Source organism: Sinocyclocheilus grahami, unplaced genomic scaffold (genome assembly GCF_001515645.1).
Source record: "Sinocyclocheilus grahami isolate Dianchi unplaced genomic scaffold, SAMN03320097.WGS_v1.1 scaffold175.1, whole genome shotgun sequence".
In the NCBI taxonomy this organism is placed as follows: Eukaryota; Metazoa; Chordata; class Actinopteri; order Cypriniformes; family Cyprinidae; genus Sinocyclocheilus; species Sinocyclocheilus grahami.
Window position 1 is genome coordinate 1184745 of NW_015505354.1, and position 18581 is coordinate 1203325.

An 18581-nucleotide genomic window follows, 5' to 3' on the forward strand; every position below is an offset into this window, starting at 1 on the left:
GTGATATAATACAACGAATAGTGTTATAAATGTACATACATTAAAAAAAAAATACAAATATGAAAAACTTTCGTGGATTTACTTTAAACACGTCATCACATTCTTGTGAAAAGAGTCCATTCTTGATTTTATGGCATTTCAAAAAACATTCCAACTTTTCTGGAATTGGGGTTGTAATTACTGTCAGAATTTTTAAATCCTACATCACTTGAATTAAGATTATAATAATTTAATTTTAAAGCACAGCCACCACAAAATCAGACTTACTTTGAGATTCTGACTGAGGTTAAATACAGATTTAAAATCACAACAACAAATAATTTAACAGCTATGATAAAGTTTTTGAAATCAAATCTTTGCATAGCTATGCCATGGGAAACACTGGAATCTAACAATGCCTTGAAAAAAAAGGATATACATAAACCCAAATTAGAAATAAAACAGTTATCAAATAAGCATGTGTTCTGTTCTCTGTACTAAATTTGGTGTCTCATATTTTAGAGCAGTCACTGCAATTTATGATAGAAATCAATTAAATCTGTATGTGTGTGTGTGTGTGTGTGTGTGAAAAAATTCAGATGTAACCCTCTTTGTAATCGTTAACATTTTGTAAGTAAGTAACAGTAATTTAATTACTAATTTTTTCTCAGTAACTGTAACTGATTACAATTCAATTTATTTTGTAATTAAATTATGTAGTTCCATTATATGTAACTAGTTACTCCCCGACACCAGTGTTGGTTTTTAAATAAAGCAAAGCCCTAATCATATGCATATACGTATAACTCATCCTGCACTGTTTGAGCTCAAACTTGAATTTTACCTCAACTTGGACAGCTTTTTGAAAAGATACCATTGTTAATATGTACTTAAAGTGGGTGAAAAATTATAAAGTGGGTGAAAGATCAAATAGATTTACGATGAAAGAATAACTTGAGCCATATTTAAGCTGCAGAATATCACAGAAAGCTAGCAGTTAGCAACCACAGAACATCAAAACAATCATAGCAACATGCTAAAAACACTCAGAATGCACAGCAACACCTGGCAAACACCTTAGCCCTTTTGTCACAGGCAAACACCAGTCACATTTTCTTCAGAGAATGTAAGAGTTTTTTTCTCTATCTTAGTTTAGTTTTAGTCTCATATTGTTTTGGTATGAAGCGCGGGTGTAGGCTGCACTGGCTTGTTTGATCTATGAAGGGGGTATTCCAGATTCTAATCTCATCTGAAATAATGTGGTCTGGCCTTTTGGGTTTTACATTTGGGTGATGGGGTTGAAATGAAGATGATGGTGATATAATGAAGACTTGTCCCTTCACAGACATGTGGTATTACCCCACTACAGTGGGTCTCCCCCTCGGTCAGGAGGGATGAGGGCGGCAGGGGAGGGACAGTCTGGAGAGATGGAGAGCTCTGCTTCATGATGAAAGTTGAGACCGATTCGATGAACATACTGCAACCTGCCAGGTTGTTGGGTTCAGATTCTCCTCTCAAAAGCCATTTTAGTTTCTACCGCAAACACTTTCAGTTTTTCCATCCTCCCACTCCTTCTTTCTGTCTTTATGTATCTCACGCTCTCCTTTTTTCTATGTGTTTTGCTCAATCAGTGTCTTGTTGATTTTTATGATAATAAATTTGTGTCTAAGGTTTTTGGTGGGATGTTTAAAAAAAAAAAAAAAGTCTCATTCTAATCAAGGCTGCATTTATTTGATCAAAAATACAGTAAAAACAGTAACAATATTGTGAAATATGATTACAATTCAAAAGAAGTGTTTTCTATTTTAATATCAGTGTTGGGAAGGTTACTTTGGAAATGTAATAGGTTACAGATTACAATTTATCCTATTTAAAATGTAATAGTAGTGTAACTATTTCAATTACTTTATTAAAGTAATGTAACTGATAACATTTGAATACTTTTTGATTACTTTTCTAAATTTTTAACAAATGTTTTCAAATGTTATTTTAATTTTCAACCGTTTAAAGCAGTCACGGTTAACTTTACAGTAGGACTCAACACTAGTTAGTATCAGACTTTCAAAATCCTTCTTCACTTGAATTAAGATCATAATTATTTCATTTAAAGCACAGCCACCACAAAATCAGACTTTAGCAGCTATGTTTACTTTGAGATCATTCTGCGGTTAAATACAGATTTATGATCATAAGATATAGTTTAATACTAGCTTTTTGAAATCAAAATATTTGCATAGCCATGTCAAGTAACATTGGCATCTAGCAATGCTTTGGGGGGGGGAATTTAATCTTTAAAACTAACCCTAACCCTAACCTAACCTAACCTAACCCTAAACTCCTGAAATATTAGTGTGTCACATTTTAGAGCAGTCGATGCAATTTGGGAAAGATATAAATCAAATCTGTATATGTGTGAAAATATTCAGATGCAACCCCCTTTGTAATCTTTAACATTTTCATAAGTAACTGTAATTTAATTTTAAAAAAAATTCTTAGTAACTGTAACAGATTACAGTTACATTTATTTTGTAATTAAATTTCGTAATTCTGTTACATGTAACTATAGTTACTCCCCAACACTGTTTAATATATTATAAAATGTACTTTCTTCCTGTGTTTGAAACACTGAATGCTTATTGTAGTATGCTTACAGTGTCATATGATCCTTCAGAAATTATTAATTTAATATGCTGACTTGGTGCTTAAGAAAAATTTCTTATAATTATCAATGTTGAAAACAGTGCTGCTTAATATTTTTGTGGAAACGTGATACATTTTATTTTCAGTTTTCTTTGCTGAATAGAAAGTTAACGAGAACAGCTATATTTTCGTAACAGTATAATATCTTTACTGGATCAATTTAATGCTGAATGAAAATGAATTTCTTAAAATTTTAACAGTAGTGTATTTAAGAAAATGAATTTATGATATATGTATATTCATAAATATTTATACATAAAAGAATGTAAAAATATATGTTTTATTATAAATATGTATAAAAAATACATAAAGAAAATAACAAAAATAATACACATACTTTTTCTTAGTAGATTTATTTATTTAATTATTAATTAATCAGTCAACTGGAGAACGGAGGAGTGATTATCAGTCATGTAGATATGGTGGTTTGTACCTGAAAAATAAAATGAAGACTTGTCGTCTGCAGTGTGGCTTTTCACCTGGTTGTGTGGGTGATTTCTTTGTAGGTTCTTTATGAACTGAAATGGTGGTTACATCTCTCTCTATGTCTTTCTGTTTGTGTATGTGTGTGGCTGGAAAATAAACCTACAAAAGCCTTTGGGAGATACAGAAATAAAGCTACCCAAAGAGAGAGCGGGAGAGAGAGAAAGGGAGGGAGGGAGGGAGGGAGCACACAGTGGGCTTTGGTTAATCCGTTGGTGCTCCCTAAAGCCGGAAACACTGATCATTGGGGCGCTGAGGGAAGAGCAGGTGTGTGCAGTGTGTCTGAACCTTAATGATACCCAACAGTCCTCATATATTTACATACACAGAAAAGAATGTAACTAATATTACTTTATTGCACATTTAATATGCATACTGTGCTTTAAAGACTGGAGTAGAATTTGCAAAGTATGTGATACAATTCTGTAAACATTATCTAATCATTCCAATCCTCTGGACAAATTTGTTTTAGACTTTCTTTGGATATGGCAACAGTTATGTACTGTACATTTTTACATAACTCACGGAACATAATGATTTGTAGGAAGAATTTTTAGAATCAGAAAGGACAGTATGTGAGAAAGACTCCACACGTCTTATCTGACATCAGGTAAGAAGTAGGCCTATATATTTTTAATGATCTAAAATATATTTGTACATTTGACATTATAAATTGTACATTTGACATGGCTCTTTTTTCACATTTCATAACATAATATATAGGCCTACGTTATTGTTATGAAATGTGAAAAAATTCAGATTCAGATGGTAAAATGTGAAAATAAACATTTCATAAGTATTGCAAATAACCAAATGTGGACATTAAATATTATAGGCTATAGTTTACTTCTCCCAGAAAAAAGTAAGTTAAAGTAAACTCAAGTATTTAGCTTTGCTATTTCATATGCAAAAATTAGCATTTTTTTCGTTACTAAACATAGTTTATTTGTAAAGTGTGTTATCTCCTGGATGATAAAGTTGACCAGCACGTTCACTCTTTTATAACAGTTTTAGTTCCGCAGAGAGCCATAGACGGACACATTTTGTAGTTACACACAGCACAAAGCGAAACTGTTTACCAACACAAAGTTAGTGGCAGTGACTGAAATCATCGACAGCAGGTCTTCGCTGTTTTCTCGACAGGTAAGGAAAGACTTATATGAAACTGAAAAAAAGTAGTTTACAATCACAATGCTGAATAAAGTCTCTGTTGAGGGAGTGTAGCAAGCTAGCTGAACTTATACTCATCTGTTTGCCCTAGGGATTTTATTATTATGGCTTATTAAAAATATTATGTTGAGCATGATAATGTGAACACACAGTCCTGTTTTGCCAGCTAACATTGATAGTGTAACAGTATTATCACGCTAGACGTGTTGTCTGACATCTGACATAATGTTGTTGACATGTGACACTTGCTCTTTAGTATCTTACCATGTTTTCTACACATATATCATGGTAATAGCATTACTGTGTGGTTGGACTATATTCTGTGAAGTATCTCAGAGTACAATGTAAATAATATGGTACAAAATTATGCATTCAGTACCATGGTATAGCATATATCAAAAGTACCATAATATTACCATCTGTTGCTATCATTTTACCATGATACTAACCAGTACTGTTAATTTATTTATTTTACTTTCTGATAGAGAAATAGTACCCCAAACTACCCTCCCCTAACTTAATACTTTATTATCTTTAATAATTTTTTAATATAAAAAACCCCCATTTAATTTCATATATGGTTTAACTGTCACATTCTCTCTTTCTGTCTTTTCGAGGAAGACTAATTATGTATGGAGTCGTTAAGCCTGTGACATTATAAGAGAGGTCATAAGAGACGGTCATGATGGCGGAGGAGGCTGGAAAGCTTCCACTTCTGCGCCTGGAGCCCCCCATTCAGAAATTCATTAAAGTGGCCATTCCCACTGACCTGGAGAGACTGCACCAGCACCAACACAACATAGAAAAGGTACAAACACACACACACATGAACAGCGACAGCAAAGCCCAGCACATCACATCCAAAACTCAGCATATGGTCAACAGAGAGAGCCATGTGTCTGTGTGTGGTCACCACAGTCGAGTGCTGAATAGCTGACGGTGTATCTGAAATCTCTCCCGGTCAGCCTGCTTGAGGAACATAGAATAAAATAACGGGGTTTGGGGGATCTTGCAGAGCCATGGAAACCTAGATGATTGTGAATTACCAGGCTGTGATCATGAGGAGATTTTATTAAATGTACATAAACAGATAACGCTGTCAAATTAACTAAGCTTCCTTTTCACAGTTTCAGAGAAACAGTCAGTGGGATAAACTTCACCAAGAGCACATCAACTCCAGCCGCACTGTCCAGGTACAACAAAATTGTAATAATGCAATTTTTTTACATTTACATTTAAATGTGAAGTCGCGAGGATCAACAATGATAACTATGGCACTGTTTGTTTTTAAAGAAGTTGAAATATTTATTTAGCAAGGATGTGTTCAATTGATCAAAAGTGACAGTAAAGACATTTGTAATGTTACAAAATACATTTTGAACTTTCTATTAATCAAAGAATCCTGAAATGTATCATGATTTCCACAAAAATATTAAGAAGCACAACTGTTTTCGAAACATGATATGCTCTTCTGTAGTATTTCTTTGTCTATAAGTTATTCTTGAGAGTTCAATTTCCATAAAATGTAAAAATCCTTATCCACATGCAAATGACTGGAAAAGTCATGGTCGCAAAGTGTGGGACAATTACCATTAACGACTAGTGGGATTTGGATTCATATGTGTTGTTTCAGTTCACCAAAAATATCTCTCCATTTTATTGTTGGTTTTCTCAGGGTAGTGACCTGGTTTGAAAATATTCCCATGTGCCACAAGGCACTGTGGAATGTTGCTCAGACAAATCATTCTTAGTGATGTAACAGGCTGTTGCCATGGTTAAGTTGCATAATAAATCTTAACATCATATGGGCACAGTTAAAAGGGATTATTTAGCCAAAAATGGAAGTTCTGTCATCTTTACGTAACCCTAACCCTGCTGCCTTCCATACAATCACAGTCATTTGAAATTGAAATGGCTAATAATAGTTAACTTAAAAACTAGTTTGACAGCCATGGTCACCATTCACTTTCACTGTATGATAAAGAGCAGCTTGTACATTCTACTATAAATAACTTGTTTTTTTTTAAAAACACAATATTAAAGGAAGTGCTCACACAAAAAGGAAAATTTGCTGAAAATGTATTTCCCCTCAGGCCATCTAAGATGTAGATGAATTTCTTATCGGAACAGAGCTGGAGAAATGTAGCATTACTTCACTTGCTCACCACTGGATCCTCTGCAGTGAATGGGTGCCGTCAGAATGAGAGTCCAAACAGCTGATAAAAAAACTTAAACATAATCCACAAGTAATTCAAACCACATCAGTTCATAAATATCTTAATGATGAATTTGTTCATTACAAACACACAGCTTTTCACTATACAAGACATAAATTCATGTACTGGAGTCATGTGGAATACTTATGGATTACTGTGATGTTTTTATCAGCTGTTTGGACTCTCATTCTGACGGCACCCATTCACTGCAGAAGATCCATTGGTGAGCAAGTGATTTATTGTTAAATTTCTCAAAATCTGTTCCAATGAAGAAACACTCATCTATATCTTAAAAAGGAATGAAGGTAAGTAAGCAGATTTTTCATGTTTGGATGAACTATACCTTTAAGCCAAAAGGAAATGTCATCATGTTGATCAGGTTCAATGCAGGTTAAACAAAAATTAAAAGGAATGAATCTGTGCATTCAAAAATTTCTCTAAACATGATAAAAAGATCTCATCAGAAACATGCCTTCATCCTGTGCTGATACAGCTGTGAGACATGTCTATATATTAAGTAATGTTTGACCCAGGTCTCTGGTGTACGTGATGGTGTATGTGTGATGTATTTTCTCTACCTAATGGCCAGACAAGCGTGTAACCTGTGTGTTAATGTTTCTGAGAGTCTGTCCGGGCCTCTTATGGAGCAGTCCTTGGAGTGTGTTATGTGCCGCCATGGGTGTGTGTGTGTGTGTGTGTGTGACTGTGACCTTAGCACCCAGGTCTTGTTCCCCCAGAGATGCCAGAGAGCTTTCCTGTGTCCACCACTGCAGAGAGTGTGTGAGAGCCTGCAAGTGTTTCTGTGTCAGCGAGATGTGGACGACTGACAATAGACGGAAACAAGACAGACATTGTTAAAGTAGCTCCCTAGGGGACAGAAATAGAGAGAGCAAGAGAGGAAAAACCCTAAAATTGCTCTCATCACACACCTATAGAAGGAGCTTTGGGGGGTGGGGTGGACTGACCCAGATTTTAAGATATTAAGATATATTTCGTCTGTCTTTTTGTGTCCCCATTCTATATTACAAAGCAAGTTGCATACATTAGTAATGCTTTTAGTGTTCTGTGTGTATGTGAATCATTTAAGAGGGATGATCCTGAGTATGGTTATTCAGAGTGTGAAATGAGAGCAGTTGAGCTGAAAGCTTTGATTGGCCGGCTGTTAGCTTGGACCTCTGTATTCAGTACGAATGAATTGATCTGTAATCCCTGCTAGATGTTTGCTTCTGGACATGAGCTGATGGGAAGCACCAGTTCTTTTATATATATATAGCTTCAGGTTTTCATCAACATCTGGTTCGAAATTAATGAGAAAATAAATAATCACGGGATGCTTCTGCTCATGGAAAACCTTTAAAAATGAGTGAATCTTGAAATTGTGATATCCAGGCCTGTATAATGAAAAATAATCAAATCATGAGCATTTCTGTAATTAATATATTTTTTTCCCCCTAGATTTTCTGGTAACAATATTTTATTTGTCAAACGTTATGAAGACCACGAAGAGAGGAAAGTAGTTTTCATTACAAAATAAATAAGTAAATAATAATAAAAATAATAATTTAAAAGAAGATCGACACCTAATATATACAAACCTTTCCCAGCATTTTCTGTACAATTATTTCTTTAAAAAAAAATAACTAAAAAAAACAACAACTGTAAAGGTCATGGAAAAGCAGTGGGAAATCATTGTTTTTAATTTGACCAACTCTTTCTGCAAACACTGAGATGTTGGCAGTGGATGAAATGTGTATCTTGTTGTACTCGCATGGAGAGAAATAAGTGTGAGCAATTTTTGGTTTCAGATTTAAAAATTTGACAGTACTGGGTCAGATCCTAGGGTCTAAGATGTTAAACTATCATACACAGTGTTATATATCCCATTTTGTTATATACACATTTTTTGTTCAATTGAACAGGTCAAATTTGTGTTGAAGGAAAATACTATATTGAGGTTTTGAATGAAACCATGGATCCTGTTATCACAAAGACTTTCACTTTTCATCCTTGCAGCAGTTGCGATCGAACCTGCGGGAGATGGAGAAGTTGTGTGGGCGGGTCCGCAGTGCTGATGCTGAAGCTCTGGAGAAACTTGTTCAGCCAATCAAAGATCGAGCCTCCACTGCCATTCAGGAGTTCCTCTGGATTCACTCGAATGCAATCAATAGGCCGGATGCTCCAACTATTGGCAAAGACTCTCACAAAACTATCAGCACCGCCTCGGATATGTTGCACAGTATGTGTTTCTGAGAGTGTCTGTGTTTTATCAAGTTATTCATGATGTGTTTTAATGATTATTTTTTTGCATTTTCACTTTCATGTTATGGGTTAGGTGACTGTGATACAGGTGTGCCCGGTTCCCCTGTCACTCAAACACAGCTGCTCCTGCCTGAAATCCCTCCAGAACAGAACGCCGCTGAGTCCTGGGATTCTTTAGCTGAGGTAATACACGCAAACACTTACAAACACATAAATATATTTGAATACAAAGACTTTAAGTGTGTGTGACTGTTGTGGTTTGTTTGTTTAGGACCTACTGGAGCTGAATGGTTTAGTAAATGAGTTCACCACTCTTGTTCATGTAAGTATCACACATCTATGGAAACGATTCATTCTTTGCTTTTTTGGAAGGAAAGAAAGAAAGTAAGAAGGGAGAGACAGCGTGAGACAGAATGTGTGGTATGTGTGTTGATAAAAGATGGTGACCAACACCCTTAGGTTTGGCAGAGCTGTCAGACAAATGGCTTTGTCTCCTAAGAGCCAACAAGGTGGTATTGATCCCAGCAGTGTGTGTGTGATTGAGAAGAGATAAAGAGATTGGTGACAGTCTGTCAGCCATGTGTTAACCAGCGAGGATTAATGAGAAGCCATGCGATATAGCAGCCATTATTAGAACAATGAGCAGTTGGAAAACTGTCTGTCTCTCTCTCTCTCAGTCTCAAAGTGATTGTTCACCCAAAAATTATAATTCTGTCATCATTTACTCACCCTCATGTTATTAGAAGCCTGAATGACTTTCTATTTTCAGCAGAAAGCAAAAGAAGATATTTTGAAGAATGTTCGTAACCAAATAGATAGTTTCCCATTGACTTCCATCATATATTGTGTGCATACAATGGAAGTCAATTGGAACGCAACTGTTTGATTATCAGTTTTCTTCCAAATATCTTCTTTTATGTAGCACCAAAGAAAGAAAATTATACAGGTTTGGAATGACATGAAGATGAGTAAATGATGACAGAATTTAAATGTTTTGGTGTACTATCCCTTTTAGGGTTGACTAATAGCCCTTGACTAATAGTGAACTTAAGGTAAAATGCTTCAAAAGTACTCCTTTTAATATTAGTATTTTGAGTATGTTTCCTGTCATTCAGCAAGCTCCTTTAAGCTTATTCATGGCTACAAACCAAAAGCTTAATATCAGTAACAGTTGATCTTGACTGTCAGTAATCACTTGACACTCTTGGGGAACGATGATGGGATCTGGATGGTGGTAAGTATAATATGATAGCCAGCCTTATTAGCGCTTGCCTCTCTGTAGAGGACACCCACAGTATAGTTTATTCCGTTAACACTGAGCCAAAGATGAACCCAGGAGGTCTGTGTGTGTGACTGTGTGTTCTCTTGAGTATCCATGCAGCTTGTGAGCAGACGGTGCTGATTATCATCTACTCCTGAGGGGAGGGAGGAGAGAAAAAGAAAGCCATCAATAGCTTTCTTACCCAGTCATTAGTGAGTGTCTTTAAATAGTCTGTTTACAGGGTTAGGTGGTAAGGTGTGTGCGGATCCGGATGACTAATAAATAAATGCTTATAGGATTTTGATTAGTGATGAGTGTTTTGGCTTGTCCTCCACTGATGATGATGAATTGTGCCGTTATTTAACCAACAGAAATAGGACTTAATTGTAGTAGTGAAATTATATTTCACTAAAAACTATTTCAATGGTCTGTCTGTCTGTGTCTCTATCTGTCTATCTGTCTGTCTGTATGACTGCCTATCTATCTATCTATCTATCTATCTATCTATCTATCTATCTATCTATCTATCTGTCTGTCAGTTTCTATCCATCCATTTGCCCATCTATCTATCTGTCTATCTACCGTCCGTCCGTCCGTCTGTCTGTCTGTCTGTATATCTATCTGTCTGTCTGTCAGTTTCTATCCATATGACTGCCCATCTATCTATCTATCTATCTATCTATCTATCTATCTATCTATCTATCTATCTATCTATCTATCTATCTATCTATCTATCTATCTATCTATCTATCTATCTATCTATCTATCTATCTATCTATCTATCTATATGTCTCTCTCTCTGTCTGTCTGTCTGACTGCCCATCTGTCTGTATGACGCCCATCTGTCTGTCTGACTGCCCGTCCGTCTGTATGACTACCCATCTGTCTGTCTGTCCGTCCGTCTGTCTGACTGCCCATCAGTCTGTCTGTCTGTATGACTGCCCATCTGTCTGTCTGTCTGTCTGACTGCCCGTCTGTATGACTGCCCATCTGTCTGTCCGTCCATCTGTATGACTGCCCATCTGTCTGTCTGACTGCCAAGCTGTCTGTCCGTCTGTCTGTCTGACTGCCCATCTGTCTGTCTGTCCGTCTGTATGACTGCCCATCTATCTATCTATCTATCTATCTATCTATTATCTTCTTTTCTTCTATCTATCTATCTATCTATCTATCTATCTATCTATCTATCTATCTATCTATCTATCTATCTATCTATCTATCTATCTGTCCGTCCGTCCGTCCGTCCGTATGACTGCCCGTCTGTCTGTCCGTATATCTATCTATCTGACTGTCTATCTATTATATACAGTATATGACCTGGAATAATGGTTTGCAATTTGAAACATTACTGATTATTATACTTTTATCATTTTCATATCATTCTTACTGATGCTTTCAAGATTGTGTCAATCTCGAAATATCAGCAAAACCTAATCTATGTTACATAACATTTGGTAACATTTAAAGAATTCACAGCAACAATGTCCAGTACATGTCAGAAAACCAAATGTTTAAGTCTGCAAGGCATAAAAACACATACAGGATCAACACATGTAAGATTTAGTGGCAGTGGAGCACTGGTCATATAGAGACAGTGCATCGACTGATCTGAAACTCTCTCACACTGGCCATAGGCCAACAGGCCATCCTTATTGTTGAGCCCTGAGAAAGCACACTCAAGACACATTTACATACACACAAATTATTTCAAAATGAAGCGGAAGAAGAACACTAACTTTACAGTCGCCATGAGCTGCAGAGAGCAATGCAAGTACAGATATCTTTTCACACAAACACATGCTACACAGGGGCAGGTGCCAGGCTCATGTAACTCTGTGCTGGAGAGTTAAAGAAGATTTTTCCAGCCGTCTCTATTGTGTATATGTGTGTGTGTGTTTACGTATGCACTTGTGTGTAGTAGTTACTTAGAGCTCACACTGATTTAGACAGAGAGACAGCTGCCACTCTTTGAATATTTCATAAGCTTCCGACAGACCACCCAGTTACCCCCGACAACCAGCCCCCTTCCATTCACCCTTCTGCCCCAGCACTTAAACCCCCAGCTACCCACTACCAAGATTACTGAGTATGTCTTTGTCTGCTTTTTACTATTTATGAGGTATTTGTATATTTGATGGGATTCAAGAATTATTTATTTATTTTAATTTTAATTATTTATGTATTTATTATTGGTTATTAAATAATTGTAGACACATATGGGCAGTTGATATAACAGCAGCACTTTTCTGCAGTTTGACATGCCATATAAAACTATTTTAAACAAAAATTTTCTAAATATTGTACATTCTTAATTATTATACATGGAGCTTTTATTTTTGTAGAAGTTTAGAATTTATTTTATATAAACACTTGTATAAAATATATATTTAATATATTGTATTTATATTGTATAAAACAATACAAAATGTAAAGTTTGAATTTTATAAACTAATATTTGTTCTCTGTAATATTTGTTATTTTAATTAAAATAACCGCAGAAGTAGAACTGGTGAAAACAGGAAATTGTGACCACTTGAAACTCCTACAGTATATTTCCCACACACATTATGATTTTCTGTTAAATGTAAATAACACTTTACAATAACATTATTGAATGCATTAACTAATATTGAGCAAGACATTTGTTGCTGTATTTATTCATTTTTGTTAATGTTAGTTAATAAAAATACAACTGTTCATTGTTCATGTTAGTTTAGGTCCATTAAATAATATTAACAGGTAAAACGTTTGATTCTAATAATGCATTAGTAAATTTACAGTTGAATTTATATAGTGTCATATGTTTGTTATATATAATGTTAGATATACTATACAAATTATATATATATATATATATATATATATATTAGAGTTTGTATGCGAGTATGGACAGTCTGTAACTTGCATCTTTCTGTCTTAGGCTCAGCAGGAGAAGATTGACAGCATTGAGGCCAATGTTAGCATAGCAGCCGCTAATGTGGAGGAGGGGACTCGGAGCCTAGGGAAGGTAAGGGGGAGAGGGGACACTCCTGCTAGGGAATCGATTCCACTCTACCCCCCTGCTTCACTCGGCCTACCCCGCCATCAGCCCATTGATCCTCCTCAGAGCGCAAGGAAACCACAATTAAGAGAGAGAGGGGAGAGAGCAGTGGCAATGGTGGCGGAAGGCATGGAGTGGAGAGGGATCGGATCGATGTGTGTTGGTTGGCCCCTCACAGGGAGTCGATGTGTATGTGAGCGCATGGAAGTCTAAAGAGTGTAAAAGAGAGTCTATAAACCGCATTCAAGTTCCTGCTGGGGGTTCGATACATACACACACATACACATGCGGCGGAGTGCCAACTTTTGACAGAAAAAGCAAGGGAATGGTAAACATGGAGGCATGGCCCGTGTGTGTTTGCGTGCGATCGAGGGTTTGTATGTGTTTTATTGATTGAGTCTCAATTGAAATGTTTCTCTTTTTTGGAGTTGAGAGTTAATGCAGTTCTATTGAGCATTTTGTTTGATGCCCGTGTAGAAAGTGGACCCACCTCTGTGATTGCTGAAAAGGACAGGGGGTGGTCAACACACATACACATACACACACCGCTAAAGACAGATATTCTGACAAACACACACACACACACAGAGACAGTCCTTAAAGTGCTGGCTCAGGTGTATCCGAATAACATGAGTTACTTCCTCAATCTCTCTCTCCAGACATAATTAACTGCTTGGTTAACCCTGCCTTGTGAAGATGATTAGATGACAGAGAACGAGAGCATGAGAAAGGGTGAAGGAGAGATGAGAAGGTGGCATTTGATAGTCAACCCTGCCTTTAAAGTTTACATATCTTCACAAAAATTAAATTGTGTGTGTGTGTGCACGCTGGGGGGCTTGATTCGTTGTGCTAATTAAAGAATAATCTGGCTAAAGGTGTTTTTCATTTTACCTGATATCAATTAATTTACCAGGTCTGGTTTAATCTGTACACATCCAATTTAATCGTGGCTTTTTTTCCTTTTTTTTTTAGATCTCTGATTAATATTGTGCGTGTGTTTACATATGACTGCATATGTTTCTGTTTGGCTGTTAACTGGACATGAAAGACTTTATAATTGTTTGGTTATCAGAAAAATAGCACATGAAAAATGTGTGAGTTCAAACACCGTTTTGGGACATTGATGCCACCTAAATGATTCATTTCTCACCTGTTTGATGCTTTCATGCACATTGCATGTGGGTCAGTGACATGAGGCTCATTTGTATTGACTCAAAAATACATACAGAATGCAATTTATACACACAATGAGTTGAACACATCTCTTCTATAACGAGCATGTATTTTATTTTAGAATTTAAATGATTTTTTTAGACATTGTCAAAAATGTCATGAGGATAATTGTCATGATATAATGAAGAAAAAAAGCATATTTAAAATTTTTTTTTTATTATTTAATTGTAATTATTGTATTGTTTAATATTTGAAAAAATCCATGTGGTACAACAAACATGAAGAAATGTGTACAAAAAACAAAATGATATAGAGAGGATTTCTAATAATATTAATAATAATTTTAGAATAATAATTGAATTAGAATCATTTATAATAATTTGTATTATTGTTGTTTTTATTTAATAATTATTGTTTAATAATTAAATTAAATAATTATCATAGCTAGGATAAAAATAATAATAATTGTTGTTTTCGTTAAAATTATTGTTGTAATTATTAAATAGTTATTTAGTTATTATATTAAATATATTACATATAAAATAATGATCATAGATAGGACTAATGATAATAATAATAATAATAATAATAATTAAAATAAATAATTATATAGGGGTCGCTGCTGCCGTGGGGGGTGGACTGCTTGGTTTTGCCGGGGGCAACCTGATCCAACGGAAGAGGAAAGAAAGTATCGCCCTGCAGCTACAACAGCTTAAGAGCAACAACAACAGTAAGAACGACACTCAGTGACACACTCAAGCACATTTGTTTTTGTAGAGGAGGCCACGAGACGGCAGAGTTGGCGACCCACGCGCATTCTGAAATAAACACCAGACGCTCAATGCACATAAAACAACCACAACTGTAGAATAACTCCTACACGCAGTGCAAACATGCATATGTGACATGCTACAATGAGTGGACCTGCTAATTTTCCTTTTGCCTTAATTCATCATTCATTTCTATGCCAAAGCAAACAAGGCCTTATTCCATCTTCTGACATGCTGTCGATCAGCTGATCGACCTTTGTAGCGGTAATGTGACTGTAGGTGTTAGAGATCATAGATTGTTGTATAAGAGTGTGAACTATATAACATTAAGATTTGTTAATGTTATATACTGAGGAAATCCATACTGAGGATTTGCAGAAGGTGACATGGTTCTGTTTACTACAATTATGTAGATTTTTTGTGCTAAAATTGTAAAAGTTATTGCAAAATTCCATGATAAACACTTAAAATGCCCCTGTGCGGTATTGTAACTATGATGGATTTCTTTTTAATTCTGTTCATGGATTATGAGTAGATATAAATGAAACGTTGCACAGTGAGAAACTCAATACACTATGAATGAACAATTAATACATATCATTATCAATGACAAATTATGAAGTTAAAATTATGATACAGTTTCCATAGTCTGTGGAGCTCATTGTGTCCAGACCATGAATACTTATTTTGCCTTAACTTTTGATCAATTAAATATTTCAGACATCTAATAATGTCTCAGGTTGCTAAAAATAAATGAAATTTGAATAACATTAATAAGCCACTGTAATGGTTAATTATTATACAAATGTAATGGTTTGTTTAAATATTATTAATATAACAGAATAGATCTTTATGATCTTTAATACTTACAGCTTAAGGCGTATCACTACACATATAGCAGACAAGTTGAATAAATTATAATTGCACATTGAATAAGAGAATCTGCCTCTTGGGTAATTGCTTGTATGCTGTAATTGTGGAAATACCGATGCTTCATGTATGATTTCTTATGATCTTTTCTGTTTTTCTTAGCAGTTAGCACATCTGATCAAGATGATTCTGATCAACAACTCTCAGGTTTAGATAAAACATAAACTGCTAAACTGGGTTTACCCAGGCTGCTCACACATTTCATGTATCTTTCTATGTGCTGCTGGGGTGGCTGATCGATTTGGGTGAGGTTTCCCTGTAAGGCTTTGATAACACAAGCCTCTGAGAGGCAAATCTAATACTGAAATCAATGCACTGTGAGACCTCCTTCAGCACAAACAACATTTGAATGTTATTTGATTACCAGCAGAAAACAACAATAGCCTTTTATGGTTAATCGACCCTTATTTTAGTTTCACTTGTCAAAAATAGAGAAAAATAAAAAATTGTCCGTTATCACTCTTTGGTTCTTTTGCATTTTATAGTAGTACTGATTCACACAAAATGGTCTGTAGGAACCACAAGGTCCGCTTTATCAAAAGATTCAGCGCCATTGAAAAGCAGTCTAAAAACCAACTTCTCATAAAAAAAAAAAGTTAAATATGTTTGTTTTTGTCCTGACTGAGATCCGCGGCTGCTGCCCCCAGTCTCAAGCGTTGTTTTTTTGGAGTGAGCAGGGGGATCCCCTCACAAACACGGAGCCGGGTCTGAGACGCACACTGGCCCCCACGCCTTCCTCATAACACAACACACTGGACTTCCCCTACGAAGGGGCGATTGAACGTCTCCACATGCAAGCCACCCTGTGCGTGATGCACGAGTGAGCTAGCCTGAGTGCTGAGCTCTGCATGTGTTCGGCTGTGCTGCTCGGGGAGGGAAAGTCCCAGGCGACTGACCTGCACACAGCCGAGTGTCAGACACGTTGCACTTTCCATATTCTGTGCGAACACACTCGCGCACTCAAATGGAAAAGATGGCAGGCCATCTATTGTGCTCTGTGATGCAATCTCCATAGGTGTTGTGATGTCATGGGTTCCTGCTGTGTGCGGGAAGATGTTTCATGACATCAGAGACCCTTTTTCTTGTGTCTCCTTTAAACACCCACTTCAGACCATTTTCATATTACTATAAAGACGTAGCTAAAGATAAAAGTCTTCTTTGATGTCTGAAGATAAGGATGGTGGAGGGGAAACTGTAGTCACATTAGGTCAGCATTCCTAGAACTGTATAGTTAGAAATAGTTGCAAATATTTCAATTTAGACAGTTTCAAGTTTGTACTCTGTCATTTGCATATTCTTCATATTAAAAGCTGTTTTCCCCACACTTTTAAATACCATAATTGTGGCCTAAATATCTGTCTGCTGTTATAAAAAAAGTACTTGAAACATTAAACTAAATGTATAGCATTTAGAGGCAAATTTCTATTACTGAGCAGGTTATTAGGTTAGATCATATTTTAAAGGGATAGTTCACCCCAAAACGAAAATTCTGTCCTCATGTACTCACCCTCTTGTCGTTCCAAACCTGTATGACTTTTTCTTTCTTCTGTGGATCACACAAAACAATACTTTATCTGTTTTTGTCCTTTTTTGTCTTTTTATGCTTCACAGAAGAAATTAAGTCATACAGGTTTTGAACACATGAGTGTGAGTAAATTGAATTAGCATTTTTGGGTGAACTGTAACAACTTAGTAAGTAACTTTATGCACAGGCTACTGAAAACTGAATTTACCTGCATTTTAAGTGGATGGCAGTTTTATTTTAGTACTATTTATATACTATTATAATTGTTATTAATATGAGTTGTTTTATATTTTCATGTTTGAGATTAATATATATATATATATATATGTGTGTGTGTATTTATTCATTTATTTGAGTAATTTTAGAACTTCAATGTAAACGTATCTCAGTTAAATGCCAAGGCAACATTTCTAATTTAGATTTCCTTTTTTTTTTTTACATCTAATATTTAGATTTTATTTAATTTCAGCTTTATTTCGGTTACCAAAAGTGAATTTAATAGTTTTAGTTAACAATAACACTGATGGACAGTAGGTCATTTTAAATCTTTTCAAAAGCGTAATCAGTTCATTTTTCAAAGAAGCCACTTATGAGTGGCAATAATTCTTCAAATAGTTTTTGAAACTGCAGCCTGAATCTAGTTGTTTATGATTAAAGTAGCAGATGTTGCTGCATGCACTCTTTAGGTAGGGTCTGTTAGCTCTGTCAGTGACATTTGGATGATACTGCTGCCCCCATACTCTCAGAAAGACAGCGAGAAAAATTTAAATTGCTTCTTTATCTTGTCACTGGTACAGTAAGGCACTAATATGAATGTTGATAGGTTACAAAGATGTACCTTTGAGGATACTGCCCTAGTGACAAGCTGTTGTACCCGTTAATGTATGATTTCTGCAGTACATTGAGTACATACTGTCTGTTTATGCAACCTGTTGACTTTGGGACATACATAGTTTTGTTACACTAAGATCAAATGTCTACTGACAAATTTTAAGAAAACATGACTGATTAAATCAGCCCTTTTTGAGCAATTACATCCTTTGTGCAACATTAGGCTCACTTTGTTATCTTAATC

General features: G+C 35.6%; 1 protein-coding gene across 1 annotated transcript; it reads left to right on the forward strand.

The window, feature by feature from the left end:
* The first annotated feature begins 4201 nt into the window (after positions 1-4201).
* Positions 4202-13971, forward strand: stx17 (syntaxin 17). The gene is made up of 8 exons (XM_016283539.1): positions 4202-4304; positions 4947-5140; positions 5460-5525; positions 8562-8784; positions 8881-8990; positions 9079-9129; positions 12989-13075; positions 13768-13971. Exons 2-8 carry the CDS (start codon positions 5015-5017, stop codon positions 13771-13773), a joined length of 669 nt encoding a protein of 222 aa, XP_016139025.1. The 5' UTR covers positions 4202-4304; positions 4947-5014; the 3' UTR covers positions 13774-13971.
* The last annotated feature ends 4610 nt before the right edge of the window (positions 13972-18581 follow it).

Excerpts from the sequence above, each read along its gene's own strand:
- stx17 (XM_016283539.1), top strand. The coding sequence starts at position 5,015 with ATGATGGCGGAGGAGGCTGGAAAGCTTCCACTTCTGCGCCTGGAGCCC. Across the intron at positions 5,526-8,561 it reads ACTCCAGCCGCACTGTCCAG|CAGTTGCGATCGAACCTGCG; the intron begins GTACAACAAAAT and ends TCATCCTTGCAG. Across the intron at positions 9,130-12,988 it reads AGTTCACCACTCTTGTTCAT|GCTCAGCAGGAGAAGATTGA; the intron begins GTAAGTATCACA and ends TTTCTGTCTTAG.